The sequence below is a fragment of the Coregonus lavaretus genome (genome assembly GCF_964263955.1).
Source record: "Coregonus lavaretus genome assembly, chromosome: 4".
NCBI classification, from domain to species: domain Eukaryota; kingdom Metazoa; phylum Chordata; class Actinopteri; order Salmoniformes; family Salmonidae; genus Coregonus; species Coregonus lavaretus.
In genome coordinates, this window is record NC_139991.1 from 45,786,810 (window position 1) to 45,814,494 (window position 27,685).

General features: G+C 41.2%; 2 protein-coding genes across 2 annotated transcripts in view; both read right to left on the reverse strand.

Moving 5' to 3' along the window:
* unc13bb (unc-13 homolog Bb (C. elegans)) overlaps positions 1-12,106 on the reverse strand; it is a 99,714-nt gene extending 87,608 nt beyond the window's left edge. Inside the window, exons 1-2 of the mRNA XM_084159865.1 lie at positions 12,019-12,106; positions 4,125-4,154 (exon numbers count right to left, since the gene is read on the reverse strand). Of these exons, the coding sequence (XP_084015991.1) occupies positions 4,125-4,154; positions 12,019-12,040 (52 nt within the window). The 5' untranslated portion in view covers positions 12,041-12,106. The remainder of the gene's footprint in view (positions 1-4,124; positions 4,155-12,018) is intronic.
* A 1,882-nt stretch (positions 12,107-13,988) lies between these two features.
* Positions 13,989-26,282, reverse strand: stoml2 (stomatin (EPB72)-like 2). Its single transcript, XM_084159578.1, has 10 exons — positions 26,110-26,282; positions 19,774-19,935; positions 19,540-19,639; positions 19,325-19,383; positions 19,127-19,228; positions 18,902-19,036; positions 18,593-18,737; positions 15,642-15,721; positions 15,430-15,558; positions 13,989-15,292 (listed from the first exon to the last, which is right to left on the reverse strand). Exons 1-10 carry the CDS (start codon positions 26,149-26,151, stop codon positions 15,182-15,184), a joined length of 1,065 nt encoding a protein of 354 aa, XP_084015704.1. The 5' UTR covers positions 26,152-26,282; the 3' UTR covers positions 13,989-15,181.
* Between the last annotated feature and the right edge of the window lie 1,403 nt (positions 26,283-27,685).

Sequence of the window (27,685 nt, forward strand, 5' to 3'; positions counted from 1 at the left end):
GTCAATGGCCAGTAACTTTTCATTTTAGGATTTGTTTTATTTGTATTAACTTTATTTTCATGTAGATAAACTTGACCTAATAGTGGGAGCCTCTGTCTGTCGCTCCAACTCTCCCCTCATGCCTTAGTCAAGTGTCTTCATTCATTATTAACGCATGCTGAGTTTTTCAATAAATTAGTCAGAAAAACACAAGTGGTTGGAAGGCTGACATTTAAAATACAGACCTCTCATCAATGTTGTATAGGTTAGGAGACATATTCCTCTGTCACAGGAAGCACCTGGATAGTTGTGTTTTATGAATAGCGTACAGTACAATGTATGTGGTGGGAAAGTATTTGCTAGTAGCTACAGTATAAACGGTGTATATTTGTATTTTGGGCAACAATAACAATTAATGTCAAGCACGACCAGCTGGATAAATCTGCAATTGAAAAACTATCCAAACACGGAGTAGTCAAAACATTGACCTTAACCAAACACTGCCTCAGAAGAACCTTACTGTACCGTGCAGTATAGCTTCAACATCCTCCTTCCCCTGCCCAAAGTGACCATTATAAAACACAGCCACATTCTGTTCAGTTCTAGGACTATAACCCTGTTGATACTTCCAAGAAAACATCAGTGCATGCACATTTAAAAATCAACCACACAGCCTCTTATCAAGTCTCCACTCTGAGCACCAGAACTCTGCTAGAACTAGAGTGGAAAACAATGGCATCGCCCATCAAGCCATTGGCCGGTTTCAAGGTAATATGGAAGCAGCATAATGCAAGCCTTCGCAAAAATCCCAGGCCAATCTTAATGTGTGGTAAAAGCACTTGACCAGAGACCAAAACATTAAAAGGGTTGTGCGTGTGCGTGTGTGAATGTGTGTGTGTGTGCGCCTGCTTGCTTGCATGCATGTGTCCATGTTTAATCTGCAACTAACCTCTATCACCACAGTCAAGTCACACAGATCCTTACAAAGACCAGAGCTTACGAATCAGGCCATGATTACAGGCTCAATAGAACTGAATAAACAGACAGAAGACAAAAACTGCAGGCAAACTGGGCCTGTCCTTGTCTGTGAGGTGAATGTTTACATGTGGCCCACAGCACAATGGAGGAGACTGAACAGGCTTCATCTCTTCTGTTCTGAGCAGAGGAGTGAAGTGTTTGCTCTGCGGCTGAGCTGATGTCACAAGTGGAGGAGGGGCCAGAGGGATACTGCTCTCTTACCTCCTAGGACCTAGGCTGTTACCTAGGACTACACAACACATCCCAGAAACATTACAGACTTGAACCGTGTTCAAGACAATACAAATCAAACAACTCTGTTGGAGAAAAGTCTGGGAACCAGTGATCATATCATTAGCCAAGACAAGGATCAGTCAGGGACCTGAGGTGTGTGAGAAACACCACACTGGGAGATCCCATGGTAAGGTCAGCAGTGACTCACTGTAGCACTGCTGCAGCTACTGCTAGCCAGGAACGCGTTCATGGGGCTTATGGGATAGGCGTGAAGGCAAACAGTGGTGGGATTTGCCTAGGTGGAGGGCGTGGGGATTTGGACTTAGCCAACACTGATCTGAGCAGCTCACCTACAGCACATGAGCTGGAGCTAGGCAGGAAGCAGGGACACAGAGCTCCATGAGATTACGCAATACAAAATCAACCAATCACTGCCCTGACACATTTGACTGTTTGACCTACAAGATAAATGGGTGCAAGTGACTAGCTGCTATGAAGGCTTTTTCAGGTTTATACACATAGGCAGGCACGTGCACAGATAGGGCTCTACCTATGTATTTAACTATCTGCTAAGTAGTTAGTTAAATAGTTAACCAAATAGCTCCCTGGACTATCTGCATTGACTCTTTTTGCCAAAAAATGTTTTACACATCGCATACGCTGCAGCTACTGCTTATTATCTGTTGCCTAGTGACTTTATTCCTAGTTACAGTACCTTCAGAAAGTATTCATACCCCTTAATTATTCCACATTTTATTGTGTTACAGCCTGAATTCAATCGACACACAATACCCCATAATGGCAAAGTGAAAACATGTTTTTAGAAAATGTTGCAAATGTATTGACAATTAAATACACAGATCTCATTTACACCCCTGAGTCACCTTTGGCAGCGATTACAGCTGTGAGTATTTCTGGGTACGTCTCTAAGAGCTTTCCTCACCTGGATTGTGCAAAATGTACACATTACTTTCAAGAATCTTCAAGCTCTGTCAAATTGGTTGTTAATCATTGCTAGACAACCATTTTCAGGTCTTGCCATAGATTTTTAAGTAGATTTAAGTCAAAACTGTAACTTGGCCACTCAGGAACATTCACCGTCTTCTTGGTAAGCGACTGCAGTCTATATTTGGCCTTGTGTTTTAGGTTATTGTCCTGCTGAAAGGTGAATTCATCTCCCAGTGTCTGGTGGAAAGCAGACTGAACCAGATTTTCATCTATGATTTTGCCTGTGCTTAGCTCCATTACATTTCTTTTTTATCCTGAAAAACTCCCCAGTCCTTAACGATCACAAGCATACCCATAACAACATTTTTTCCTCTGGTTATCTAGATATCTGGCACCCTCGTGAGTCATTTGTCTTATTTCATAAAACCGTAAGCTTTAGGCATCAGACAAGCTCAATGCGTATAGTTGATTTTATTAAAACACATAGGGTGTGTCTATATATGGAAAAAATACACTTTTAAAATGTCGACCAATCGATTGGTCGAAAGAACAGACAACTTTCGGTCGACCAAGTTTTATTTTTTGTTGGGACAGCCCTAGACTGGGGACTACCGGTAAGCTTCATAATGTAAAATAATGTGACAGGTGAAATGAAGAACGCAACCTGCTTCATCTCCTAAGATCGCACAAGTTCACTGCAGGTATTTACTTAAAAATGATCTACAAATATTCAAATGTAATGAAAACTTCAAATAAATGTTTCAGTTTCAACGGCATTGACAGTTTTGAAAATTATCCCATGGCCATTTCCAAACACCTCGGTATACCTCTATTTTTCGGCTGGCAATTGTCAAATGCACGCTTGTTGGCAATTTCTACTTGTTAAAGCCGGTGCTCTGCTATTTTCCAACCCTTGCACCAAGATTGGTAATTTACCTGTTTTATGTGCTCGCTTGCGCTGAGGTGGGAGGGAGGGATGGTAATATCTGAGGTGTGTCCTTAAAAACATGAACCAGCCAAATCAGTCTGACAGTACTTTTGACAGTACTTCAATCTGAAGGAAGTATGGTTTGCAGTGACAACTGCATCAAAATGATATTGGGAAGTTCAGAAGATCATCAGGCAATAAGGTTAACTCTACCCACATGTACATATTACCTCAACTAGCCGGTGCCCCCGCACATTGACTCTGCACCGGTACCCCTTTGTATATAGCCTCCCTACTGTTATTTTATTTTACTTCTGCTCTTTTTTTCTCAACACTTTTTTGTTGTTGTTGTTGTTTTATTTTACTTTTTTATTAAAAAATAAACGCATTGTTGGTTAAGGGCTGTAAGTAAGCATTTCACAGTAATGTCTACACCTGTTGTATTCGGCGCATGTGGCAAATACTATTTGATTTGATTTGATTTGTATGATATTCTGTGTAGAAAAAAAACTATTTAGTGCCTGGTCTTGTCCACTCTGTTCGAATGAGTCCTGCGCGGCTTGTTGACATTTTAGAGGGAAACAGAAGACACATACAGTGGTTTGGCATTTTTCCTATTTTGTTGCCTTACAACCTGGGGGTTGTATCATTTGATTTACACAACATGCCTACTACTTTGAAGATGCAAAATATTTTTTTGGGGTGAAACAAACAAGAAATACTTGAGCGTGCATAACTATTCAAACCGTTCAAAAGAGCCACATTTGTAGGTAGAAAACAGAAACCGCTCTGTTTCTTACAACCTCAAAAAGCTTCGGAGCAGGTTTTCATTGGCCAGTGAGTGGTCAAACACTCGTCACACCTATAACTTATTTGTTGCGTTTATTACGCTAACGCCAGGTGTTGCGCCCATAATTCCCACTGTCAAAATAGCAAAAATATTTATGACACACCCACAAGGTCCTAGTTTGGGACAACATAGAAAGACATAACACCAAAATAAAGAGTAAGGACTTACCCGGAGATCCATGGAGCTTGGCTTTCTTTACTGAAAAAGAAAGAGACATAAAACAACCATTAGAAACATCAAAGATCTGTGGTTTAAAAAAAAAGAAACAGACAGCAAGTCAGTATCCCGGCTCATGATTTACTTCAGGGATATCTCACAACTTTATCAGAATCAAATTGCTGTAGACTACATTGTGTACAATGACTGTGATCCTGGGGTCACTTGTCTCCTCAATGGCATCCCCTGCAGTCAGATCTATCATGCTGAGTGTAACACAGCAGTGCATGCCCACTGGTGAATCAGGGACCAGGAATCAGTCACACAGACACCAATCAGCCATGTGTGGTCATCAACCACAATCACAGAAAAAAAAGAGCACGTGACATGTGTAGGTGAGGCCTGAAACATTCATTAATATGTAGACCTACAGATTGAGCGCGTGATGTCCGCTCAACCTAGCTGCAGAAAACACCAGCCTCTCACATTTTAGTCAAGCACTAAATACTCACAAAAAAATTATTCCACCAGTGTTAATCATTATCCGATTTCCAAGAAATCTAAACCCTAAAGATGTGGGATACTTTCATAAAAACGGATTGGTTATTCTGATGGAGAACAGCATGGCTGAAAACATCAATGTGTTAAAACTAAAGAAACAATGACGTTTCAATACACCATTGAACAACATAAAAAGGAGTTAAAATAACATGTTACATGGTTCAGGTTTTTCATGTAAATATTCATATGTTTCTAATAAATTGACCACTACTCTGTGAGGCCACACTTTCATACTGAACTCAGTGCTGTAATCTTTCACAGTCAAATCCCTTAATACACAATCCACTCCCGTACCGACCTAGCCCACCCAGATAGGCTATGTTCTCTGGCACTGGATCCATAATCCCAACCTTTGCCTGGACAAAACCCTGACAGACTGGAATATGGAGAGCCCTAAGTCCTATTCGCACAGGACAAGTATTACTATAGAACGTTGGTTATATAAATATTACCACAGCATGTCCGTTTTTCCAGTGGACAATTCAGACGGAATTAGTTTTACCAAATTGCACATGTAAAAAAAAATCTCATTCAAAATGGACCATTATGACAGAAGCCCGGAGGCTCTTCTAGGCGTGAAGATATTTCAAATGTCTAGGCATAGCCTAATATTGGCCTAATGACCTTCAGTTCGCAGAAAGTCAAAAATAATAATGCATATCAATAAGCACCATGAACTGTAACCTATGAAGACATTGAATTAACTGATGTATTTGGCGATTTATCAATTTATTGGCATAATATCGTCCACTTCATCTTTAAAAAAATAAATAGGCACTTGGAAAGATGATGTGACAAAACAGATCATTCATCTGTAGGCGACGTGCATTGCATTTTATTTTAAGCATCAATTTGTTCCCATGTTCTTTACTCAAACTGTGTGCAGCACCTGTTAAACTCTAACATCCCTCAAAACACAGGGATGATGATTCGCACAGGAAAAGTATTATCAGAGGACCTGGGAGTTTGCTGAAAAACTAGGTTTTCAGGGCTGAGATAATAACCTTCATGCCAAGTAAAAATTGACATGGCAGATTCGGACGGGACTAAATTTACAGATGTGGAGATTTGTGCTCGTGCACATAATTACATTACCTGAGCTCCCCCAGTAAAACTTAACCCGTCCAAATAGGGCTATAGAGCATATCTATACACAACAACAATAACCTATACCTACCATTCCAGTGTAAAGGTGTGTGAAACACAAGTCACAATGGTGAAAAGGTAGTCATTGGCTGAATGGCGGATTAATCTACTCAAACATACAGTACCAGTCAAAAGTTTGGACACACTTACTCATTCCAGGGTTTTTCTTTATTTTTTACTATTTTCTACATTGTAGAATAATAGTGAAGACATCAAAACTATGAAATAACACATATGGAATCATGTAGTAAAAATAATTTATATTTGAGATTCTCCTTGACAGCTTTGCACACTCTTGGCATTCTCTCAACCAGCTTGATGAGGTACTCACCTGGAATGTGTTTCAATTAACAGGTGTGCCTTGTTAAATGTTAATTTGTGGAATTTATTTCCTTCTTAATGCGTTTGAGCCAATCAGTTGTGTAGGGGGGTATACAGAAGATAGCCCTATTTGGTAAAAGACCAAGTCCATATTATGGCAAGAACAGCTCAAATAAGCAAAGAAAAATGTCAGTCCATCATTACTTTAAGACATGAAGGTCAGTCAATGCGGAAAGTTAAGAACTTTGAAAGTTTCTTAAAGTGCAGTCGCAAAAACCATCAAGCGCTATGATGGAACTGGCTCTCACGAGGACCGCCACAGGAAAGGAAGACCCAGAGTTACCTCTGCTGTAGAGGATAAGTTCATTAGAGTTAACTGCACCTCAGATTGCAGCCCAAATAAATGCTTCACAGAGTTCAAGTAACAGACACATCTCAACATCAACTGTTCAGAGGAGACTGCGTGAATCAGGCCTTTATGGTCGAATTGCTGCAAAGAAACCACTACTAAAGGACACCAATAAGAAGAATAGACTTGCTTGGGCCAAGAAACACAAGCAATGGACATTAGACCGGTGGAAATCTGTCCTTTGGTCTGATGATTCCAAATTTGAAATTTTTGGTTCCAACCACTGTGTCTTTGTGAGACGCAGAGTAGGTGAACGGATGATCTCTGCATGTGTGGTTCTCACCGTGAAGCATGGAGGAGGAGGTGTGATGGTGTTTTGCTGGTGACACTGTCAATGATTTATTTAGAATTCAAGGCACACTTAACCAGTATAGCTACCACAGCATTCTGCAGCGACACGCCATCCCATCTGGTTTGGCCTTAGTGGGACTATCATCTGCTTTTCAACAAGACAATCACCCAACACACCTCCAGGCTGTGTAAGGGGGGGGGGGGGCATGGGCAAGTTGCAGCGGAGGGTGCAGAGCTGGTGGCCGGGGTAGTGGTAGCCAGGTGCAAAGCATGGCCAGCTGTAGCAAAATGCTTGTTGAAATTCTCGATTATTATAGATTTATCGGTGGTGACAGTGTTTCCTAGCCTCAGTGCAGTGGGCAGTTGGGAGGAGGTGCTCTTATTCTCCATTTTAGACCTTCCCTGTATCTATACAATAAGGGTTATGGATTTGAAAGACGGTTTAGAGGGGATTAATTGTGATGGCTGCTTCAGCCTTATGTACCGGCGAATAAACGACTGGGCTGGGATGGCAGATGGGCAGGATCGGGTGGCAGTGAGTGACAGGAGCTGACATTACATGATTTTAATATCAGCACATACAGCTCTTCCCCCTCTCTCTCTGTACACAGCTAGAATAACATGCAGCCCAAGTGAGTGTGGCTCTATTAATTTGCCCATCTTAGTTTGCCACATTGTTGGTGGGTTAAGAGGCTAAGAGACGACCCCAAGGAGGGAAATGGAGGAGGTAGAGAAAAGAGAGAACGCTTTCTAAACCCCAAGTCAAAATGCACCTGCCATTCTCTACACACACACACTCCCGTCCTCTCCCTCACACTGAGAGATTCTTAATTGGGCAAAGGCCTGTCAACTCCGACTCCACCTTCCTCCGTGACCCGGAAACCGATAAGTGGTGCCATATGTAGGAGCGTCAATTCGTTAATAGGTGAACGGAGGAGTTTGCTCCTCTCCTCGATTGCCTCCTCCAGGGGAGGATGTTCAGGTGTGTCCTACCGTGGAAGAGTTTTGTAATCCGCCACACTTCCTTTGAAACTGCTGTTGTTTTCTCAGATGAGAATATCAGGCACACATTTAAAATTGATACGCTACTCATCATTTTATAAATAAAAATGTCTAGCACAACTAGATACTTTATTTTTATCACTTTATTTTGGTATTCTACCTCTGTAAATGTCATTTGCCTGATGACGCAATAATTTATTTCCATGTTCCCACTTGGAGGAACCAAGGAAATCCAATTGCAATTCTCCCACTTGCTCTGTGGAAAGAGGAAAGGGAGCAGTGGAAAAGCAAAGGGTCAGGAGCATGACATCAGTGTTTCCATAGAGGCTCTTCTAGGCCACCAGGCTGTGACTCTGACCTGTGAGCTGGCACGACGGCAGGCATGATGTCCCAATCAAGCTGACGTCATTGTAAGCGGACGCAAACAGAGCAGAGGGCCATAAAGCGAGGGGCCATTATGATGGAAACTGATTCTTATCTCTCTTCTGCTCAGCCGTCCATCTTTGTGGACGGAGGAAGCCATCAGTGTTTGGCCAGGGGCAGTTGCTCAGTTACCCTATCAACCTACTGTTTTCTAATCTGCTCTACTGTTTGCTCACCTGATATCTGACCATATCTTTGTTTCTTTACCAAATTATAGAAACAACAAAAGAACACTAACTGTACCCAAAGCAGTAAAAGGAAACAAGCCAAGTTTTTATAATTTAAGATAGGGGTATATATTAGTTTTAGTAGACTGAAAACACACAGCAGCAGAGTAATGAAATGATGGGACAGAAAAAACACAGAAGGTCCAGTAACAATCCTACATACCAACTATATCATTGATCATATCCACTCAAATTTTAAGATATGTTTTGGAGCTGCCAGCAGCCCAGCACAAGGTGCATTTGAATATTGAGTTAAGGGATTTCCACCAGTGAATCCACTGGACGGCTGCCTGGCTTACGACTGTTACTCAGCTCGGAGGATTAGTACTGGTAACCCTTCAATTGGGGTCACAGGAGGCAAGTCACGTGACCACATATGGCGGATGGGACGGACACACTGCTGACTCTGGCCATGCATGCCTGGAGTGTTGTGGTTAGGGAGTGTTGTTAGGCGGGCCCAGGGAGACAGGAAGAGAAGAGCAGGGTTCAGAGGGTTCTATTGTTCTGTATTTACACACTGCACTGGAGCTGATCAGGTGGTGCCTATGGGCGAGAAAGCAGGCCAGAGAGCAGAGAGAGACAGAGACAGAGAGAGGGAGGGAGAGAGAGCAACAGATGGCCAGGGGATTACTCTCGCAATCTCTCAGCTCTCTCCCTCCCTCCACCTCTTTATACTCAATCTCTGTCCGTCCTCTCTGACCAATTATCTTTTCTCCCTTTCAACATGACATCTTTCCTATGTCGTCATGATTTATAGGCCTAGTCCATACATCTCGGGCTATCCTTCTGTCCCTCTATCTATATATCAGATTATTGACGCAGCTGAATCTGTGACAAAGTCAACATGGCCCATTTCCTCATGCACATAGCGTGCTTTCATTTCATCAAGACGGTCATGAACACTGTGTTTTTTATAGCACTAAGAGACACACATCAGTGTTTTTTCAGAGGCACAGAATAAATCCCACTCCATGTCAATGGCACACTTAGCATTTGAAAAGGCTTGGTGGTACTCCTAAAACACTCAGTCTGCAATAATAATCACCTACCAAACCAGGATGCCTATTCAGCATCCACGCACTACAATCCCTAGGTTTGCAGGAGCATATTATCATGAGAGTTCCATGTGTACTGTCCACCCAGCCCAGCCCTGATCCACACACAGCAGGGGTCTCAGTGACTGTCCACCTGTCACACTTGAAGTGGAGAACATGTATCTGTTGTGTAAAGACATCACCATGGAGATGGGCTTTTCTAGGGGCAATAAATAAACAAAAAACCATTGCACGGCTGTACGGGGGAAGGGGTGAGTCACAGCAGCCAATCACATACAGGCCGACCATCCGGTCTAGGATTCAATGCACTATTAGGTTTGGGTTGGTAGCCTAAACTACGGTTGCTCCAGTTTCCATTTTCCCAATACTAATCAATAAATGGATGTTGTACATTTTCTAGGAAGAACATGTTCGAGGAAACCACAGCATATTGAACAAATTACTGTAAATTAGAGTGTTCGTCTCTGGATGTGTGGTGTCCACCTGTCCAGCCTCCTCATTACCCATACACTGCCACAAGCCCTCATCTCTCCTGGCCTGTGACAGACCCAGGTAGAGGCTGTCAAACAAGATTCTACTGGATGGGGAGAATAAAGCTTAGCCCATGGAGAGATGCCAAGAGAAGACAGCTATCATTTCTACTGTTTTATTACCTCACCATCTGGTATCATGCACCTGCTGTAAGTCTGGACGTGACTACAAAAGCCACTGACTCAATTAGGTGAACTGAAAACTTAGAAGCCTCACTTGTTAGGTGTGATGAGCCTGACTACTGTGAAATTGTAGATGGTTAGAGAGTATTTACCTAAGGGCTACCTGTGATCACAGACAGACCTAGATGACAAGGCACACAAGCTCCATCAAAAAGTACCTCTGCCAACTGCTGTGCCTACTGGCCACAATCACACATCTGTGCCATTACTTACCTGCCAAAATATAATGTTTGAAGAGATATGAAAATAATGCTTCAAAGCATGATTGACACTGGCATGTCTGCCATGTACACTTACATGAGATGTCAGACATAAAATGTTGTTTGAACATTATTAGTCTTAATGGAGATAGGCCTGAAAGACTTTACAGTCAACACCTGCCTGCTTTTTATCCCATTTCCCTCAGTGCCTAAAAGAGAGAAATTGCCCGTACCAGCCACGGAGCCATGGGTATTGATCCTGAGCCACAGGTATTGACGACAGAGGGGGAGCTAATAAAACGAATCAGATACTAGTAATTATTTTTCTGTTTCATTAATAGATACATTTGAGTCATATTTTGCTTATTTTTAGTACTTTTCAGAACTGAAAAAAAAACAACAACAAAAAACAGAGAAAAGCTTTTCTAACAGTATAAATAATTGACAAGTTCAGAGAACTCATTCAAGCAAAATTGTATTTTTTGCCTCTATTCCTTGATGGTATTTTGTGCATCATTTCAGTGACTAATTACATCATCAATTGAACAAGGAGTCACTGCCCAAGAATAAATTGGACCAGTATCAAGTACCCCCAGAAAGAGAATCGAACAACATGGGCAGCCAGCTTAACCCCGACAAAAACGGCAGTCAAGCATTAATGAATAATGACTGTATACTACACATGTATAAGAGCAAAAATGTGGTTTTGGCTAAGTTGACACTTATTTGACTTTAGACAACCTTATTTGCAAAATGTTACCTGATCGGTAGTAGGACTATACAGTCTTCTTAAGACACTTTAGATGTTAAGCAGAGACACTACCACACAAGTTGGACTATAGGCTACTCTGTGAAGTAAATTAGATGTTTAGAGGAAATGGAGATGGTGATCTTAGACATCACAAACTAAAGATAAAAGGCTGTCCAGTGTCTCAAATCACACACACACGTCATCAGACAAGAACACTATTGCAAAAACAGATTGTGTGCCATAAGTGCACACAATCAGACAATAATATAATTTAGGTGGCATTGGTTTACTTGATATAAAAGTCAACAAAATTATAAATATGCTTTTGATATCAAATTACAACTATTACACCTGCAAACAATATTTAGCAAGTAAAACTGCTTTTTACTAATGTTGTAATTTGGAAACTGACATGTCAAAGTAACAAACGTTAAGTCAGCTGACAAGAGCAGAAACACTGGAAAACAGCTGGTGGTAGTGGTGACGGCTCCCATCTCAAAATAACATAATAGATAGTCTCCAAATCCAAATAATCTAACAAAATTGCCAAAATAAACTATTTTAATATAATATCTTAACTTTATCTTTTCCATCTGTATAAAGGGAGACAAAAACGGAAACTGCTTGGTTTCAAAAAGTAAAAAAATTAACAATCACTCCCGCAAAAGTTTCATTCATCCAGTTTGGTCTATCCTGCTTTCAAACCGGTTACTGCTGGGTTTTACTTCACTTGAAACAATTGTTTTGCTTTCGCTTTATGAAGTTAAAAATCTATGAAAATGTATTTTAAAAAGGGGAATAACTCACCTCTTACACAAAGTAGAGACATGGCAAGAGCTTTTCTCTGACAATCCCTCTAGTTTTAAATTTATCAAACGTCTCAGCAAAGATGCGCTCCGCCCGGTAACATTGCAAACAATGTCTCCAATCACTTTTTTTTAAGTTGTCACAGTTGCAGGTGGGCTTGAGATGCTGTAAAGGGCATCATAAAGGTTCGGCAGAGAGCTATAGCCCCCTGCCACGGGCACGCCATGATAAAATTCATTAGACTAACCTAAAGGCACCGAGATAAGAGGGCGGTGCCGACATACTCTCTAATGACATCTAGTCTATCCATTGAGTGAGCATAATCTCTGAAAAGGGTGGACCATACAGAAGGTTCTGACCAATCAATGAAGAGAGACTAAAAACCACCGATTGAGGGAACAGGTGGTGACGCAGACTTGTCGCTCCCAGTTAGTGGCCTGTTTTGTAGTTTTCACCTGTATAAAAAATATAGAATAAAAAAATAGTAACTCTTTGGTTTATATATAGGCCTATATCAAATTTGCACACAACATAAGGCTACATATTTATCTTCCCTTACGGATTAGGCTAGTGCTTAATCTATTTGTGGCTTTGTCAGCTGGTCTTTCGTTATCAGCATTTATAATCAGTTAGAATTTGTATATATAGTTTACAACATGTTGCCATGACATACAAAGCTTTTACACGTAGGCCTACATTTGAGAATATATTAATAGCCTATCACAGGAAAAAATAATTAAATTGCTAATTAAATCAATACATACAGTGTAAAATTAATATTTCATACAATAGAGTATTGTACTGGTAGTTGAAAAAAGTAAGCTTGTGCATTTTTTCAGACATGTTTTTTTAAATATAGAAACTCTATATAAATAACCACAAACTACTAAGGATTGGAGTAATTTTCTTAATGATTAAAACGATAATCACAAAACTGCTTCGGAAGCAATGGTGTCACACGAGTAAATCCTACAATATCACAAACAATGTTGCCATCAACAATACATTTTGATAGCCCTTTATTGTCCATTCACATGGAAATGATAAACTATTGTATTTTCTGCTGACAGTGTGTTTCCTGTTTAAAATAAGATACACTATCTACATCTCTAGGTGGCCAATACCTTTTCTTTGTTGAGTATGAGTGATGTCATTATGCCTATATAACCATCAGGATCACCTAGAATTTGACCAATATAGTTGGTTCACAGATGGTTTTGGTATTTTAACCTCCGTGTCATGAACGCATCTGGTGGGGGTAGTGAAAATCAACATGCGCACGCGCAGAGGCGGTTTGGTCAGCATGTAAAGCTTTGATTCGGTAGTTCATTGGATAATTGGTGATATTGATAAGATTCTCAATTATACAAATTCCGTCCTCTCCTCGACTCCTCTGTGACCCGGAAACGGATAAGTGGTCGAAGAGTACTATTTGTGGCTAGCGTGGAAGTGTTGTAAAATCTGCTTCTTCCCCTTTGAATCAGCTGTTGTTTTCTCAGAGGAGAAAACGATACTCTACTTATCCTTTGATCTATAAAATGTATAGCAAAATAAGCTTAATAAAATAAATTGCACTTTACACATATATTTTGGGATTGCTCCTGCCTGATGACGTGCTAGTGGCGTAGTGTCATTTCATAAAGGGCATTTGTTCCCGCGTTTCCTCGCCTCCGCGATTACCTTTGACCTTTTTTGAAAGCAGTCGAAATTAGTACGGAGGACGACGCGAGGAGTTGAGCAATCCATTTGATTCTGCCCCCAGTCACCGTGGCACCAGAAATTGTTTAGAAAGGCTGTAAGGCGGCTTTGTAGACAAACTATCACTAAATAACTCAACAGCCCCTCCCTGAGGCATTTCCTATGTGTAACATGCATACTGTGATGGAAATCATGTGATAAAGGTGAAAAATCCTCAGAAAATTACACTTTTGGAGAAATTTCACAGAGATAATTTTCATTTTCAGAGAGTATTACTTTTGTATGTATATTTACTACAATGAACAATATGGAGAAAAAATTATGAAATCACTGCTGTGTCCACACAAATCATTCAAACCTATCATTTTCGTAACCAAGATGTATTGTGATGAGGTGTTACAATCTTGCCTAAAGTCAGTCACAATTCCTTTAGTAGTGACAGCATCATCATGGATGACCATTATTGGTATAGTGGTCATTTAATGTATTGTATTGATACATTTGCTATGTTATGCCAAACCTTCCTCCAAAACAGAGGCCCCTTCCCATTTGGTATGGGTGTGAAATAAAACATTCCACTTCAATAATGTATTTCGATCCAAGGACATTTTCTTACAAGTACTTTTGGTGACTTAACTTGATGTAGTTTATAATTTACACAGGCAGCAATTCTGATCCATTTTTTAAATAAATTGGTATTTTGACCAATCTGATCAGCTCTGAAGAAGATCAGATGTGATTGGTCGAGACCAATCAGCAGAAAAAATATCAGAATGGTCTGCCCGTCTAAACACAGCCCCATTTAAAGTATTACAGTGGAGATTGCATCCTAACCTCTATTCATATATCTGACCTTATTCCCTCCTCTGCTTGCTTTGAACCTGGAAGGTTCTTAATGTCAGGTCACAAGCTCTAACTTACATGAAGTAAAACATTCATGACACTATGAAATGAAAACATATGAAGGACAAATAGTTGGACATATAAAAGACAACAGTATATCACTTAAACAGATCATATCCTATCACTCGGGAACATGAGGAGGTAATTCAGAACACTCTAAACCAGGTTACTAGTTTACCATAAGTTACTATTATACTCATCAACGCAGTCATTTTTGCTATTTCATGCAAAAGAAAAGTATCAATATGACAGCTTGTGGATTTGTAATTGGAACATATGTATGTAACGTATGCAATAACACTCAATCAAAATGAAAATGTGTAAGTGACATGAATCCTCCCAAATGGGTTGATGTTTCCAGGCCTCTAAGCATTCCCAAAGTCTTTACGTTCTTATCCTGTTCTTCTGTTTCAATGTCCTTCAATCTGCAGCAGATAGTGTGTCCCTTGCGCCAGACAGTGGTGGTGCTGACCAGGCAACAATGCCTTGGCACCTCGTAGTTGTCTTGCACTGCTTCTGGTTCGGTGTCTGACTCTGCTCTGAGTGGTCTTGACATCCTTCATTACTGGGTTTGTGGCGCAGGCTCCTCACTCTTCTCCATCGCCCACTCTGGGGCCACACTTTCTATCTTTTTTGAGCTCTGCTTGGCCAGGCTGCCATAAATAGTCATAGCCTAAAGGGAAGGGAAAGATAGAGACTGTTACTGTTCTGAGAGAGGAGACGGAGAGACGGGTGTGCTGAAAGGGAGGGACAGCGAAGATGGGCTGAGCAATCACACATAATTAAATAGCTAAAGAAACAGAGACAGACCTGTGTGACCATGCCACTGATGTCACCAGAGTTGGAGGGCAACAGGATGGTGTTGGACTCTTTGGCCAGCTTGGAGAAAGCGGAGACGTATTGCTCAGCCACACTGAGGGAGGCTGCCGCGTTTCCATTCTGTCCGAAAAACAATCACAGTTGGGTCAATGTGCCATCTAGATACGTACATGCACACGATGAAGCCATCACAACTATTTTACCTGTTCAGCTAGAGCATCTGACAACAGCCGGATAGCCTTAGCTTTGGCCTCTGCTTTGGCTAAGACAGCATTGGCCTCACCTAGGTGAAGATCAAGATAACAAGTAATCAGAAAGGGTCACAAAGACTAGCGTCCTGTCCAGGGGGTGTATTAATTCAGTGCATTCGGAAAGTATTCAGACCCCTTGAATTTTTCCACATTTTATTACGTTACAGCCTTAATCTAAACTTGATTAACTTGTTTTTTTTTCTTCTCAATCTACACACAATATTCCATAATGAGAAAGCAAAAACAGGTTTTTAGAAATGTATTAAAAATAAAAAAAAGGGAAATCTCAAATTTACATAAGTATTCAGACCCTTTACTCAGTACTTTGTTGAAGCACCTTTGGCAGCGATTTCAGCCTTGAGTCTTCTTGGGTATGACGCTACAAGCTTGGCACACCTACAGTGGGGAGAACAAGTATTTGATATACTGCCGATTTTGCAGGTTTTCCTACTTACAAAGCATGTAGAGGTCTGTAATTTTTATCATAGGTACACTTCAACTGTGAGAGACGGAATCAAAAATCCTGAAAATCACATTGTATGATTTTTAAGTAATTAATTTGCATTTTATTGCATGACATAAGTATTTGATACATCAGAAAAGCAGAACTTAATATTTGGCACAGAAACCATTGTTTGCAATTACAGAGATCATACATTTCCTGTAGGTCTTGACCAGGTTTGCACACACTGCAGCAGGGATTTTGGCCCACTCCTCCATACAGACCTTCTCCAGATCCTTCAGGTTTCGGGGCTGTCGCTGGGCAATACAGACTTTCAGCTCCCTCCAAAGATTTTCTATTGGGTTCAGGTCTGGAGACTGGCTAGGCCACTCCAGGACCTTGAGATGCTTCTTACGGAGCCACTCCTTAGTTGCCCTGCCTGTGTGTTTCGGGTCGTTGTCATGCTGGAAGACCCAGCCACAACCCATCTTCAATGCTCTTACTGAGGGAAGGAGGTTGTTGGTCAAGATCTCACGATACATGGCCCCATCCATCCTCCCCTCAATACGGTGCAGTCGTCCTGTCCCCTTTGCAGAAAAGCATCCCCAAAGAATGATGTTTCCACCTCCATGCTTCACGGTTGGGATGGTGTTCTTGGGGTTGTACTCATCCTTCTTCTTCCTCCAAACAAGGCGAGTGGAGTTTAGACCAAAAAGCTCGATTTTTGTCTCATCAGACCACATGACCTTCTCCCATTCCTCCTCTGGATCATCCAGATGGTCATTGGCAAACTTCAGACGGGCCTGGACATGCGCTGGCTTGAGCAGGGGGACCTTGCGTGCGCTGCAGGATTTTAATCCATGACGGCGTAGTGTGTTACTAATGGTTTTCTTTGAGACTGTGGTCCCAGCTCTCTTCAGGTCATTGACCAGGTCCTGCCGTGTAGTTCTGGGCTGATCCCTCACCTTCCTCATGATCATTGATGCCCCACAAGGTGAGTTCTTGCATGGAGCCCCAGAACGAGGGTGATTGACCATCATCTTGAACTTCTTCAATTTTCTAATAATTGCGCCAACAGTTGTTGCCTTCTCACCAAGCTGCTTGCCTATTGTCCTGTAGCCCATCCCAGCCTTGTGCAAGTCTACAATTTTATCCCCGATGTCCTTACACAGCTCTCTGGTCTTGGCCATTGTGGAGAGGTTGGAGTCTGTTTGATTGAGTGTGTGGACAGGTGTCTTTTATACAGGTAACGAGTTCAAACAAGTGCAGTTAATACAGGTAATGAGTAGAGAACAGGAGGGCTTCTTAAAGAAAAACGAACAGGTCTGTGAGAGCCGGAATTCTTACTGGTTGGTAGGTGATCAAATACTTATGTCATGCAATAAAATGCCAATTAATTACTTAAAAAGCATACAATGTGATTTTCTGGATTTTTGTTTTAGATTCCGTCTCTCACAGTTGAAGTGTACCTATGATAAAAATTACAGACCTCTACATGCTTTGTAAGTAGGAAAACCTGCAAAATCGGCAGTGTATCAAATACTTGTTCTCCCCACTGTATATTTGGAGAGTTTCTCCCATTCTTCTCTGCAGATCCTCTCAAGCTCTGTCAGGTTGGATGGGGAACGTCGCTGCCAAGGCCCTTCTCCCCCGATTGCTCAGTTTGGCCGGGCGGCCAGCGCTAGGAAGCGTCTTGGTGGTTCCAAACTTCTTCCATTTAAGAATGATGGAGGCCACTGTGTTCTTGCGGACCTTCAATGCTGCAGAATTTTTTTGGGACCCTTCCCCAGATCTGTGCCTCGACACAATCCTGTCTCGGAGCTATACGGACAATTCCTTCGACCTCATGGCTTGGTTTTTGCTCTGACATGCACTGTCAACTGTGGGACCTTATATAGACAGGTGTGTGCCTTTCCAAATCATGTCCCATCATCTGAATTTACCACAGGTGGACTCCAATCAAGTTTTAGAAACATCTCAAGGATGATCAATAGAAACAGGATGCACCTGAGCTCAATTTCGAGTCTCATAGCAAAGGGTCTGAATACTTATGTAAATAAGGTTTTTCTGTTTTTTATTTGTAATACATTTCCAAACCTGTTGTCGCTTTGTCATTATGAGGTATTGTGTGTAGATTGAGGAGGAAAAAAATATATTGAATCAATTTTAGAATAAGGCTGTAATGTAACAACATTTGGAAAAAGGGAAGGGGTCTGAATACCTTCCGAATGCTCTGTACATCATGCTGCCTCACACTACAGAAACATGTAGGTAATTTAGAAGACAATCTTATCTCGATCAACTTACAGTCAACTAAGGTAGATAAAGCAAAGAGAAGCCGTTCTGACTCAGACAAGACTTACTTGTCCAAGGCTTACTTAGTTTGCAATGCTCAAACTTTCACACCATCATTAGTAGTTAACAAAGGCCTTAAGTCATCTAGATATGTGTATTAACCTACCAGCCGCTTTGTTGATCTGTTCTGTTTTCTGTCCTTCCGAGGCCAGGATCTGAGCTTGCTTGCGACCCTCAGCAACGTTGATGGCTGCTTCCTTGTGACCTTCTGACTCCAGCACAGTGGCTCTCTTCTTACGCTCTGCCTCCACCTACACAATGAAAGGCAGTCAGAGTGTACACATACAAAACTGATAGGTTAAGTCTTAATAATGTGCAATTTATCACTAATCTATAGATAAGATCATGTTCAGCAATAGTTTGAGGTTCAAGACCTGTCTCCCAGTTTGTTGGCAGCAGGGCCAGCCCCTCTCACCTGCATCTGCATGGACTCTTTGACACGAGGTGGAACATGTATATCCTTGATTTCATAACGAAGGCAACGGATTCCCCAATCATCTGACGCCTGGTTGATGGAGTGGACTATGTTGGTATTAAGGGTCTCTCTTTCCTGGAGAAATAGAGAAATATAAAACAAGAAATGAGGTAAAAAAAAATAAAAAATCACAAACACAATTTGGAAAAAAGAACAGAGACTCACCCTGAATACTTTGTCCAGGGTCAGTTTTCCCAGCTCTGAGCGCATGGTGGTCTGGGCAAGTTGGGTGACAGCATACTCTGGGTCCTCAACTCCATAGCTGGCCTGGAAGGAAGTACATCTTGTAATCAATATCTAAAAACAAAGCAAAAATGTTCCATGAACAACAACCTCAAGAAATCATGGTTTTCACAAACTTACCTTAAAAGGATCCAATATCCTAAGATAGAGGACTCCATCTATCTGTAGTGTCACATTATCTGTGGATGTAATCAGACATCAGTTAATTCAGAGACAATAATAATATAATAATAAGCCACTTAGCAGATGCTTACAATGACTGACTGACTGTGAGAATAATGATGACTGACTTACAGTGAAGATAAGTGACAAACAGTGACACAGTTGTCACTCACCTAAAGAAACCGCAGACTGCTCTGGGACATCAATAACTATCTCTTTAAGACTTTGCACATAGCGTATTTTGTCCAGGATTGGGATTAGGAAATTCAAGCCCTACAGAATATGCAGAAAAGGGAAAGACATTAGTAAATTGATCATTTTTATGCATTCAGGATTTATACTGACATAGTGTGAGTGTAATTAAGGGTGCAGATCACTAGCTAATTGGAAATCAATGGTTAAATTACCGGCTCTAATATGCGATGGAAGCGGCCCATCCTTTCCACAACCCAGGATTCTTGTTGTGGCACAAACAGAACCACAGTGTTCATGGGCAGACTGGACGCCCATCGCTGCTGGGCTTGTGTCGCCCACAACGCTGGCACTGTGGGCACTGTTCTCTGGGAATGCTGGAGGGAAACAACAAATCACCATCAGAGTGTACATTACACATTGTTGCATCAGAAGGTTACTCCATGAGTTGCAACTTCAGAATCACCTTTATTCGCCAAGTACATTTACACACTCAGAATTGTACTTGGTGAGATGGTGCTGCCATGATAGACAACATTTAGAGACAGAACACTGACAGAAGAGTTTTCACAGCGTTTAGATCAAATGTTCACATTTCAAATACATTATATACAAAGATTCCAAAAAGCAGCCAATTATTTCAGGTCCGGTACCATCGTTGGGTTGCGGGTGTGAAAGATTCAGCAGGCTACTGGCTGAACACACCTGGCTAAAAGATTACTGTTGCTCTGTTGGAATCACTTTTATAGATAACTTTGACACCTTCTGGAAACAGAAGATGCTCTACAGGAATAACGGAGTCCATCCAAATCACCTTGGCTCCTGGACTCTGTCCACAAATTTCAAGGCTGCGTTGAGACAACGACTTATCAATGACCCAAGACCAGCTCAGTTAATCCCTACCATTGTGCCGCTGAGTTGTCATAATGCTGCAGCAAATGTACATTATCCCAGGGGCGTTGGCAGACAAAGGAACTTAATGTATGTCTTTCTAACTGCCCTGAATGCCTCAGTTGATCCTACAGCTGATGTATGCAGTAATCATGTGCCTATGAACCAGAGTTATACTGTTAGCACTGAGCCGGTGTGCCCTAGTAGGAAGTCCACTAAGTGCAGGGTGAGCTGCACAATCAGCTCAAACATAAATGACATAAGCATGTCTACTTCTGATAAGCTTCACAGTAAAGCAATAAAAATAATCAAGCATCCCAGAAAAGTGCTAAAAATAGCCCACATTAACATATTGTTATGATGAATTTCTAGGGTATCAAGTGATTACGAATGTAAGGATGTACTTAGACACTTTTGATGGGGAGTTCATATATTTAATATGGTACCATGGTTAGTTATAACAGATTAAGGACATGGCCCTGCCTCTGCCATCTTCCAACTCCATAACAAAGATCCACTCTCTCATATATATATATATATATATATATATATATACACTGTTACAAGTCTCTCCACGAACATTTGGTAAACCTCCATGGGCACTCCCTTCTCTATGATGTTATTACCCTTTACCCATGTCTCTATATCCTGTCCATCAATTATTCTAAGATCAACATCAGTAATCTACTCTGACATAAGGAATGCAGACTCCGTGGCACCAAACCACTTATCCACTAACTCTCCCCTGGTCCACACAATACTATGACATGACATCATTACACATATGTAGTCTAAGAAACAAGGTTCATGAAATCAATAACTTGCTAGTAACAGATGACATTCTGACTATCTCTGAAACTCACTTAGATAATACCTTTGCAGATACAGTGGTAGCAATACATGGTTTTAACATCTACAGAAAATACAGAAATACCAAAGGGGGCAGTGTTGCGGTCTATATTCAGAACCACATTCCTGTAAAGCTTAGAGAGAATCTCATGTTAAATACTGTTGAAGTAATATGGCTACCGGTTCATCTGCCTCACCTTAAGCCCATTCTTGTGGGAAGCTGCTATAGAACAACAAGTGCTAACAGTCAGTATATGGATAATGCGTGTGAAATGCTTGATAATGTATGTGATATCAACAGAGAGGTATATTTTCTGGGTGACTTCAATAGACTGGCTTTCATCAAGCTGCACACTCAAGAAAATGCTTCAAACTGTAACCAGTGCCTGCAACCTGGTTCAGATTATCAGTCAACCGACAAGGGTAGTTACAAACAACACATGTATAGATCACATCTTTACTAATGCTGCAGAAATGTGCATGAAAGCAGTATTCAAATCCATTGGATGTAGTGATCACAATATAGTAGCCATATCTAGGAATACCAAAGTTCCAAAGGCTGGGCCTAATATAGTGTATATGAGGTCATACAATACGTTTTGTAGTGATTCCTATGTTGATTACATAAATCATGTTTGCTGGTCTGTGGTGTGTAATGAGGAGCAACCAGACACGGCACTTGACACCTTTATGAAATTACTTATTCCAGTTACTAATAAGCATGCACCCATTAAGAAAATGACTGTAAAAACTATTAAATCCCATTTGATTGATGAAAAATGGTTGAGAGGGATGAGGCAAAAGGAATGGCAAATAATCTGGCTGAACAACCAATTGGCAAACATATTGCAAATTGAGAAATCATGTGACTAAACTGAATAAAAAGAAGACACTATACTATCAAATAATGATAAATAATATAAAGAATGATAGTAAAAAGCTTTGGTAGCATCTTAAATGAAATTTTGGCCAAAAAGGTAAACTCCGCTCCATTATTCATTGAATCAGATGGCTCATTCATCACAAAACCCACTGATATAGCCAACTACTTTCATGATTTTTTCATTGGCAAAATTAGCAAACTTGGGCATGACATGCCAGCAACAAAACGCTGACACTACACTTCCAAGTATAACTGACCAAATTATGAAAAACAAGCAATTCCGTAAAGTGAGTGTGGAAGAGGTGAAAAAATGGTTGTCTATCAACAATGACAAGCCACCGGGGTCTGACAACTTGGATGGAAAATTACTGAGGATAATAGCGGACAATATTGCCACTCCTATTTGCCATTTCTTCAACTAAGCCTACTAGAAACAGGCCTGGAGGGAAGCAAAAGTCATTCTGCTACCCAAGAATTGTAAAGCCCCCTTTACTGGCTCAAATAGCCAACCAATCAGCCTGTTACCAACCCTTAGTAAACTTCAGTGCAGCTTTTGACATTATCGATCATAGTCTGCTGCTGAAAAACCGTATGTGTTATGGCTTTACACCACCTGCTATAGTGTGGATAAAGAGTAACCTGTCTAACAGAACACAGAGGGTGTTATTTAATGGAAACCTCTCCAATATAATCCAGGAAGAATCAGGAATTCCCCAGGGCAGCTGTCTAGGCCCCTTACCTTTTCAATCTTTACTAATGACATGCCACTGGCATTGAGTAAAGCCAGTGTGTCTATGTGTGCGGATGACTCAAAACTATACACGTCAGCTACTACAGTGACTGAAATTACTGCAACACTTAAGAGCTGCAGCTAGTTTCAGAATGGGTGGCAAGGAATAAGTTAGTCCTAAATATTTCAAAAACTAAAAGCATTGTATTTGGGACAAATCATTCACTAAACCCTAAACCTCAACTAAATCTTGTAATGAATAATGTGGAAATTGAGCAAGTTGAGGTGACTAAACTGCTTGGAATACCCCTGGATTGTATACTGTCAGGGTCAAAAAAAATGTTAAAACAACAGTAGCTAAGATGGGGAGAAGTCTGTCCATAATAAAGCACTGCCCTGCCTTCTTAACACTATCAACAAGGCAGGTCGTACAGGCCCTAGTTTGTTGCACCTGGACTGTTCAGTCGTGTGGTCAGGTGCCACAAAGAGGGACTTAGGAAAATTAAATTGGCTCAGAACAGAGCAGCACGGCTGGCCCTTAAATGTACATGGAGAGCTAACATTAATAATATGCATGACAATCTCTCATGGCTCAAAGTGGAGGAGAGATTGACTTCATCACTACTTGTTTTTGTAAGAAGTGTTGACAAGCTGAATGCACTGAGCTGTCTGTTTAAACTACTTGCACACAGCTCGGACATGCATACCCCACAAGACATGCCACCAGAGGTCTCTTCACAATCCAAGTCCCGAACAGATAGTTTAGGCTTACATCAGGCCTATATGAATCCTAACTTTTGAAGCACATCGCATGAGTAGCAGACCCTTTTCCTTTCTTCCTGTGCCAATAAAAATGTGCCTAAACCTACTGTCAAGTTACCAGGTTGTTAGCTAGCTAGGTAACATGACTGAACAACATTGTCTGATATCAAACCAATAATTAGCAACCCAGGATTAGTTTAAGACGGCCCTCGACATGGTTTGTGAAATTATATCAAATGTGTGCGAATCCCGATAAAGAAAAAAGGCATCTCTGGTAATATGGATAATTCATTAAACCGTTTAGGCTAGAAACAAGTAGTTCTTTGCTGTAACGCTGCAAGCATGCCTGTCGCAGAGCAGTGCTCCATTTTCCATCTCTGACACTCAGTGGCTGCATGACAGTGAGCTTGCAAAGGCTACTCAGACTGGTCTATGCTCCTGGTTATAACAGGCGAGGAAATTAAACAACGTATCAACATTGCTCACGTTGCGAGCTGCTCCAATGTAACAAATGTACAGATCTAACAACAGAAGACTGATCAGGGTCTGCATCCCGGCTAAATTATATATATTTTTTAACTGACGGAGGAATAGATGCGCGCAAAGAGCGGACGGAGAGAAGCAGGTGAGTGAGTGCTGGTAGGGGATGCGGCTGGCTGATTACAGCTGCCACAAGTGATATGCACATGAAAGTATATGTTATTGGATCTGCGCATACAAGAGACTAGAGGCTGTTGCTTAAATTAAACTGCATTTATAAACAAAACTGGACTTTATAAACATTTTATAACAGGCACAAGCAGGTTCTTTAGATCGGTAGGGCTGAAAAAGTCAGTAGTATCTATCATATGAAATGGTATTACGGTACTCTAGAATGTTGGTTCATAAATATGACGTTTTGGTACCGTGATATTACCTTGGTACCGGTATACCGTGCAACACTAAATATAATAGCAACAAAGAGAGCAGATGTAGGTTTATAAACTCTGTGAAAGCACCATTCGGCGCATGTGACAAATAACATTTGATTGTACTGTTGAGGGCATTTTCAACTGGCCAACGACATACACTACATGACCAAAAGTGTGGACACCTGCTCGTCGAACATCTCATTCCAAAATCATAGGCAGTATTATGGAGTTGGTCCCTCCTTTGCTGCTTTAACAGCCTCCACTCTTCTGGGAAGGCTTTCCACTAGATGTTGGAACATTGCTGCAGGGACTTGCTTCCATTCAACCACAAGAGCATTAGTGAGGTGGGGCACTGATGTTGGGCGATTAGGCCTGGCTCACGTCGGCATTCCAATTCATCCCAAAGGTGTTCGATGGGGTTGAAGTCAAGGCTCTGTGCAGGCTAATCAAGTTCTTCCACACCGACCGACAAACCATTTCTGTATGGACCTCGCTTTGTCCACGGGGGCATTGACATGCTGAAACAGGAAAGGTCCTTCCCCAAACTGTTGCCACAAAGTTGGAAGCACAGAATCATCTAGAATATCATTGTATGCTGTAACATTAAGATTTCCTTTCACTAGAACCTAGGAGCCTAGCCCGAACCATGAAAAACAGCCTCAGACCCTTATTCCTCCTCCACCAAACTTTACAGTTGGCACAATGTATTGGGGCAGGTAGCGTTCTCCTGGCATGCGCTAAACCCAGATTAGTCCGTCGGACTGCCAGACGGTGAAGCGTGATTCATTACTCCAGAGAAAGCGTTTCCACTGCTCCAGAGTCCAATATTGGCGAGCTTTACACCACTCCAGCCTATGCTTGGCATTGCGCATGGTGATCTTTGGCTTGTGTGCGGCTGCTCGGCCATGGAAACCCATTTCATTAAGCTCCCGACAAACAGTTATTGTGCTGACATTGCTTCCAGAGGCAGTTTGGAACTCGGTAGTGAGTGTTGCAACCGAGGACAGGCGATTTTTACGCGCTTCAGCACTTGGATGTCCAATTCTGTGAGCTTGTGTGGCCTACCACTTCGCGGCTGAGCCATTGTTGCTCCTAGACATTTCCACTTCACATAACAGCACTTACAATTGACCGGGGCAGCTCTAGCAGGGCAGATATTTGACGAACTGAGTTGTTGGAAAGTTGGCATCCTATGACAGTGCCACTTTGAAAGTCACTGAACTCTTCAGTAAGGCCATTCTACTGCCAATGTTTGTCTATGGAGATTGCATGGCTGTGCGCTCGATTTTATACACCTGGCAGCAACGGGTGTGGCTGAAATAGCCGAATCCACTAATTTGAAAGGATGTCCACATACGTTTGTATATATAGTGTAACTAGTTATCTAGGTAGCTGACTAACATCTCAGCGAACACATGACATGATAGCAAGGCAAGCTAGCTGGCATACAGTAGCAAGCTAACTCAGTTTGTAGACTAACAGTAACTAACGTTACCTAGCTAGTTTGAAATAGCATGTGTCTTACCTTTAAAAGGGCACCACCGGTCCGGCACAATGTTCTGAGCATTTTCTCAATGTAATTGTTGTCTGATATGTAGCTATCTGGTTTAGGTGAGAAAACAATTATAATGAATATTTGTTCATGTGTGACCCTCGGCAGATTCAGGAAACGAAGTTACAACATCGAATTGGTGCACTGGTTAAACACGTCCCCCTGTTGATATGGGAAACGGAACTCTATCATTCCAGATTATGCATAGTTTACTGAAAAAAATATACGTTTACATTATTGTAAATACAAATAAATAAACATTATGAATGTTTAATACTTTTAACACTTTCAGATGTTTTTAATCATTGTTATGTAGGCCTTGACAAGAACCCGAGTCCGAATTTCCAGCACTTTCCATATGTTGCAGTGCGCATGTCAGCATAGACCAGGGAAGACTGTCTGTACTACTGAGTTTTGATGCAGTCTTTACCAGGTAAAGTCAAGTGAGGACGTGTCAGTTATACCGTGAGAGCTATTGTTCCGAATCCATTATAGGTGTTATAGGTGTCAAGCTTATGGTCATGTGGCAGCAGTGTGTAGGAGGGAGATTCCTACATGTGAGAAGTGTGCAGGGGGACATGAGACAAAGGAATGTATAGTATTGGTGGAAAAAGTTGTGTGTGTATCAGTGGTGTAAAGTACTTAAGTTAAAATACTTTCAAGGACTATAGTGTTTTGGGTATCTGTACTTTACTTGACTATTTATATTTCTGACAACTTTTACTTTTACTTCACTACATTCCTAAAGAAAGAATGTACATACATTTTTGCTGACACCCAAAAGTATTTGTTACATTTTGAATTCTTAGCAGGACAGGAAAGTGGTCAAATTTACACACTTATCAAGAGAACATCCCTGGTCATCCCTACTGCCTCTGATCTGGCGGACAAACTAAACACACATACTTTGTTTGTAAATTATGTCTGAGTGTTGGAGTGTGCCTCTGGCTATCCATAAATAAAATAAAAACAAGAAATGGTGCCGTTTGGTTTGCTTAATATAAGGAATTTGAAATTATTATTGATACTTTTGATACTTACATTTTATATTTTAGTCATTTAGCAGACACTCTTATCCAGAGCGACTTACAGTTAGTGAGTGCATACGTGTTTTTTTTTTTTCATACACTAGTCACTTACGTATATTTAAAACCAAATACTTTCAGACTTTTACTCAAGTATTATTTTACTGGTTGACTTCATTTTCTATTAAGGTATCTTTACTTTTACTCAAGTATGACAATTTGGTACTTTTTCCACCACTGGTGTGTAAACTGTAGGGGTGCCCATGGTGCTGGAGATCAGAGGTGTCCGTTGAGAGAAAGGCAGGTTGAGGTTGCCAGGATCAAAGTAGTGCAGAAGGCGTCGTATGCTGAGGCAGTGAAGTGAGTAGTAGAGGAAAATGGGTCCAGGGTGAGGGATCCTAAGAGGATACCTGTGAGTAGGCCGAGGCCAATAGTGATAGGAATAACGTGCTTCAGTAAGGTTGATTTTTTGCTGTTCATAGCCCTGGTTGTCAATTGTACCGCAGGAATGGAACGTAAATCAC

Bases quoted from the DNA above. Each gene is read 5' to 3' on its own strand.
- stoml2 (XM_084159578.1), bottom strand. From the start codon at position 26,151: ATGCTCAGAACATTGTGCCGGACCGGTGGTGCCCTTTTAAAG. The intron at 19,384-19,539 runs GTGAGTGACAAC...TTACATCCACAG, and splicing joins GCAGTCTGCGGTTTCTTTAG to ATAATGTGACACTACAGATA. The intron at 15,293-15,429 runs GTCTGTCTCTGT...CCTTCCCTTTAG, and splicing joins TCAGTGGCATGGTCACACAG to GCTATGACTATTTATGGCAG.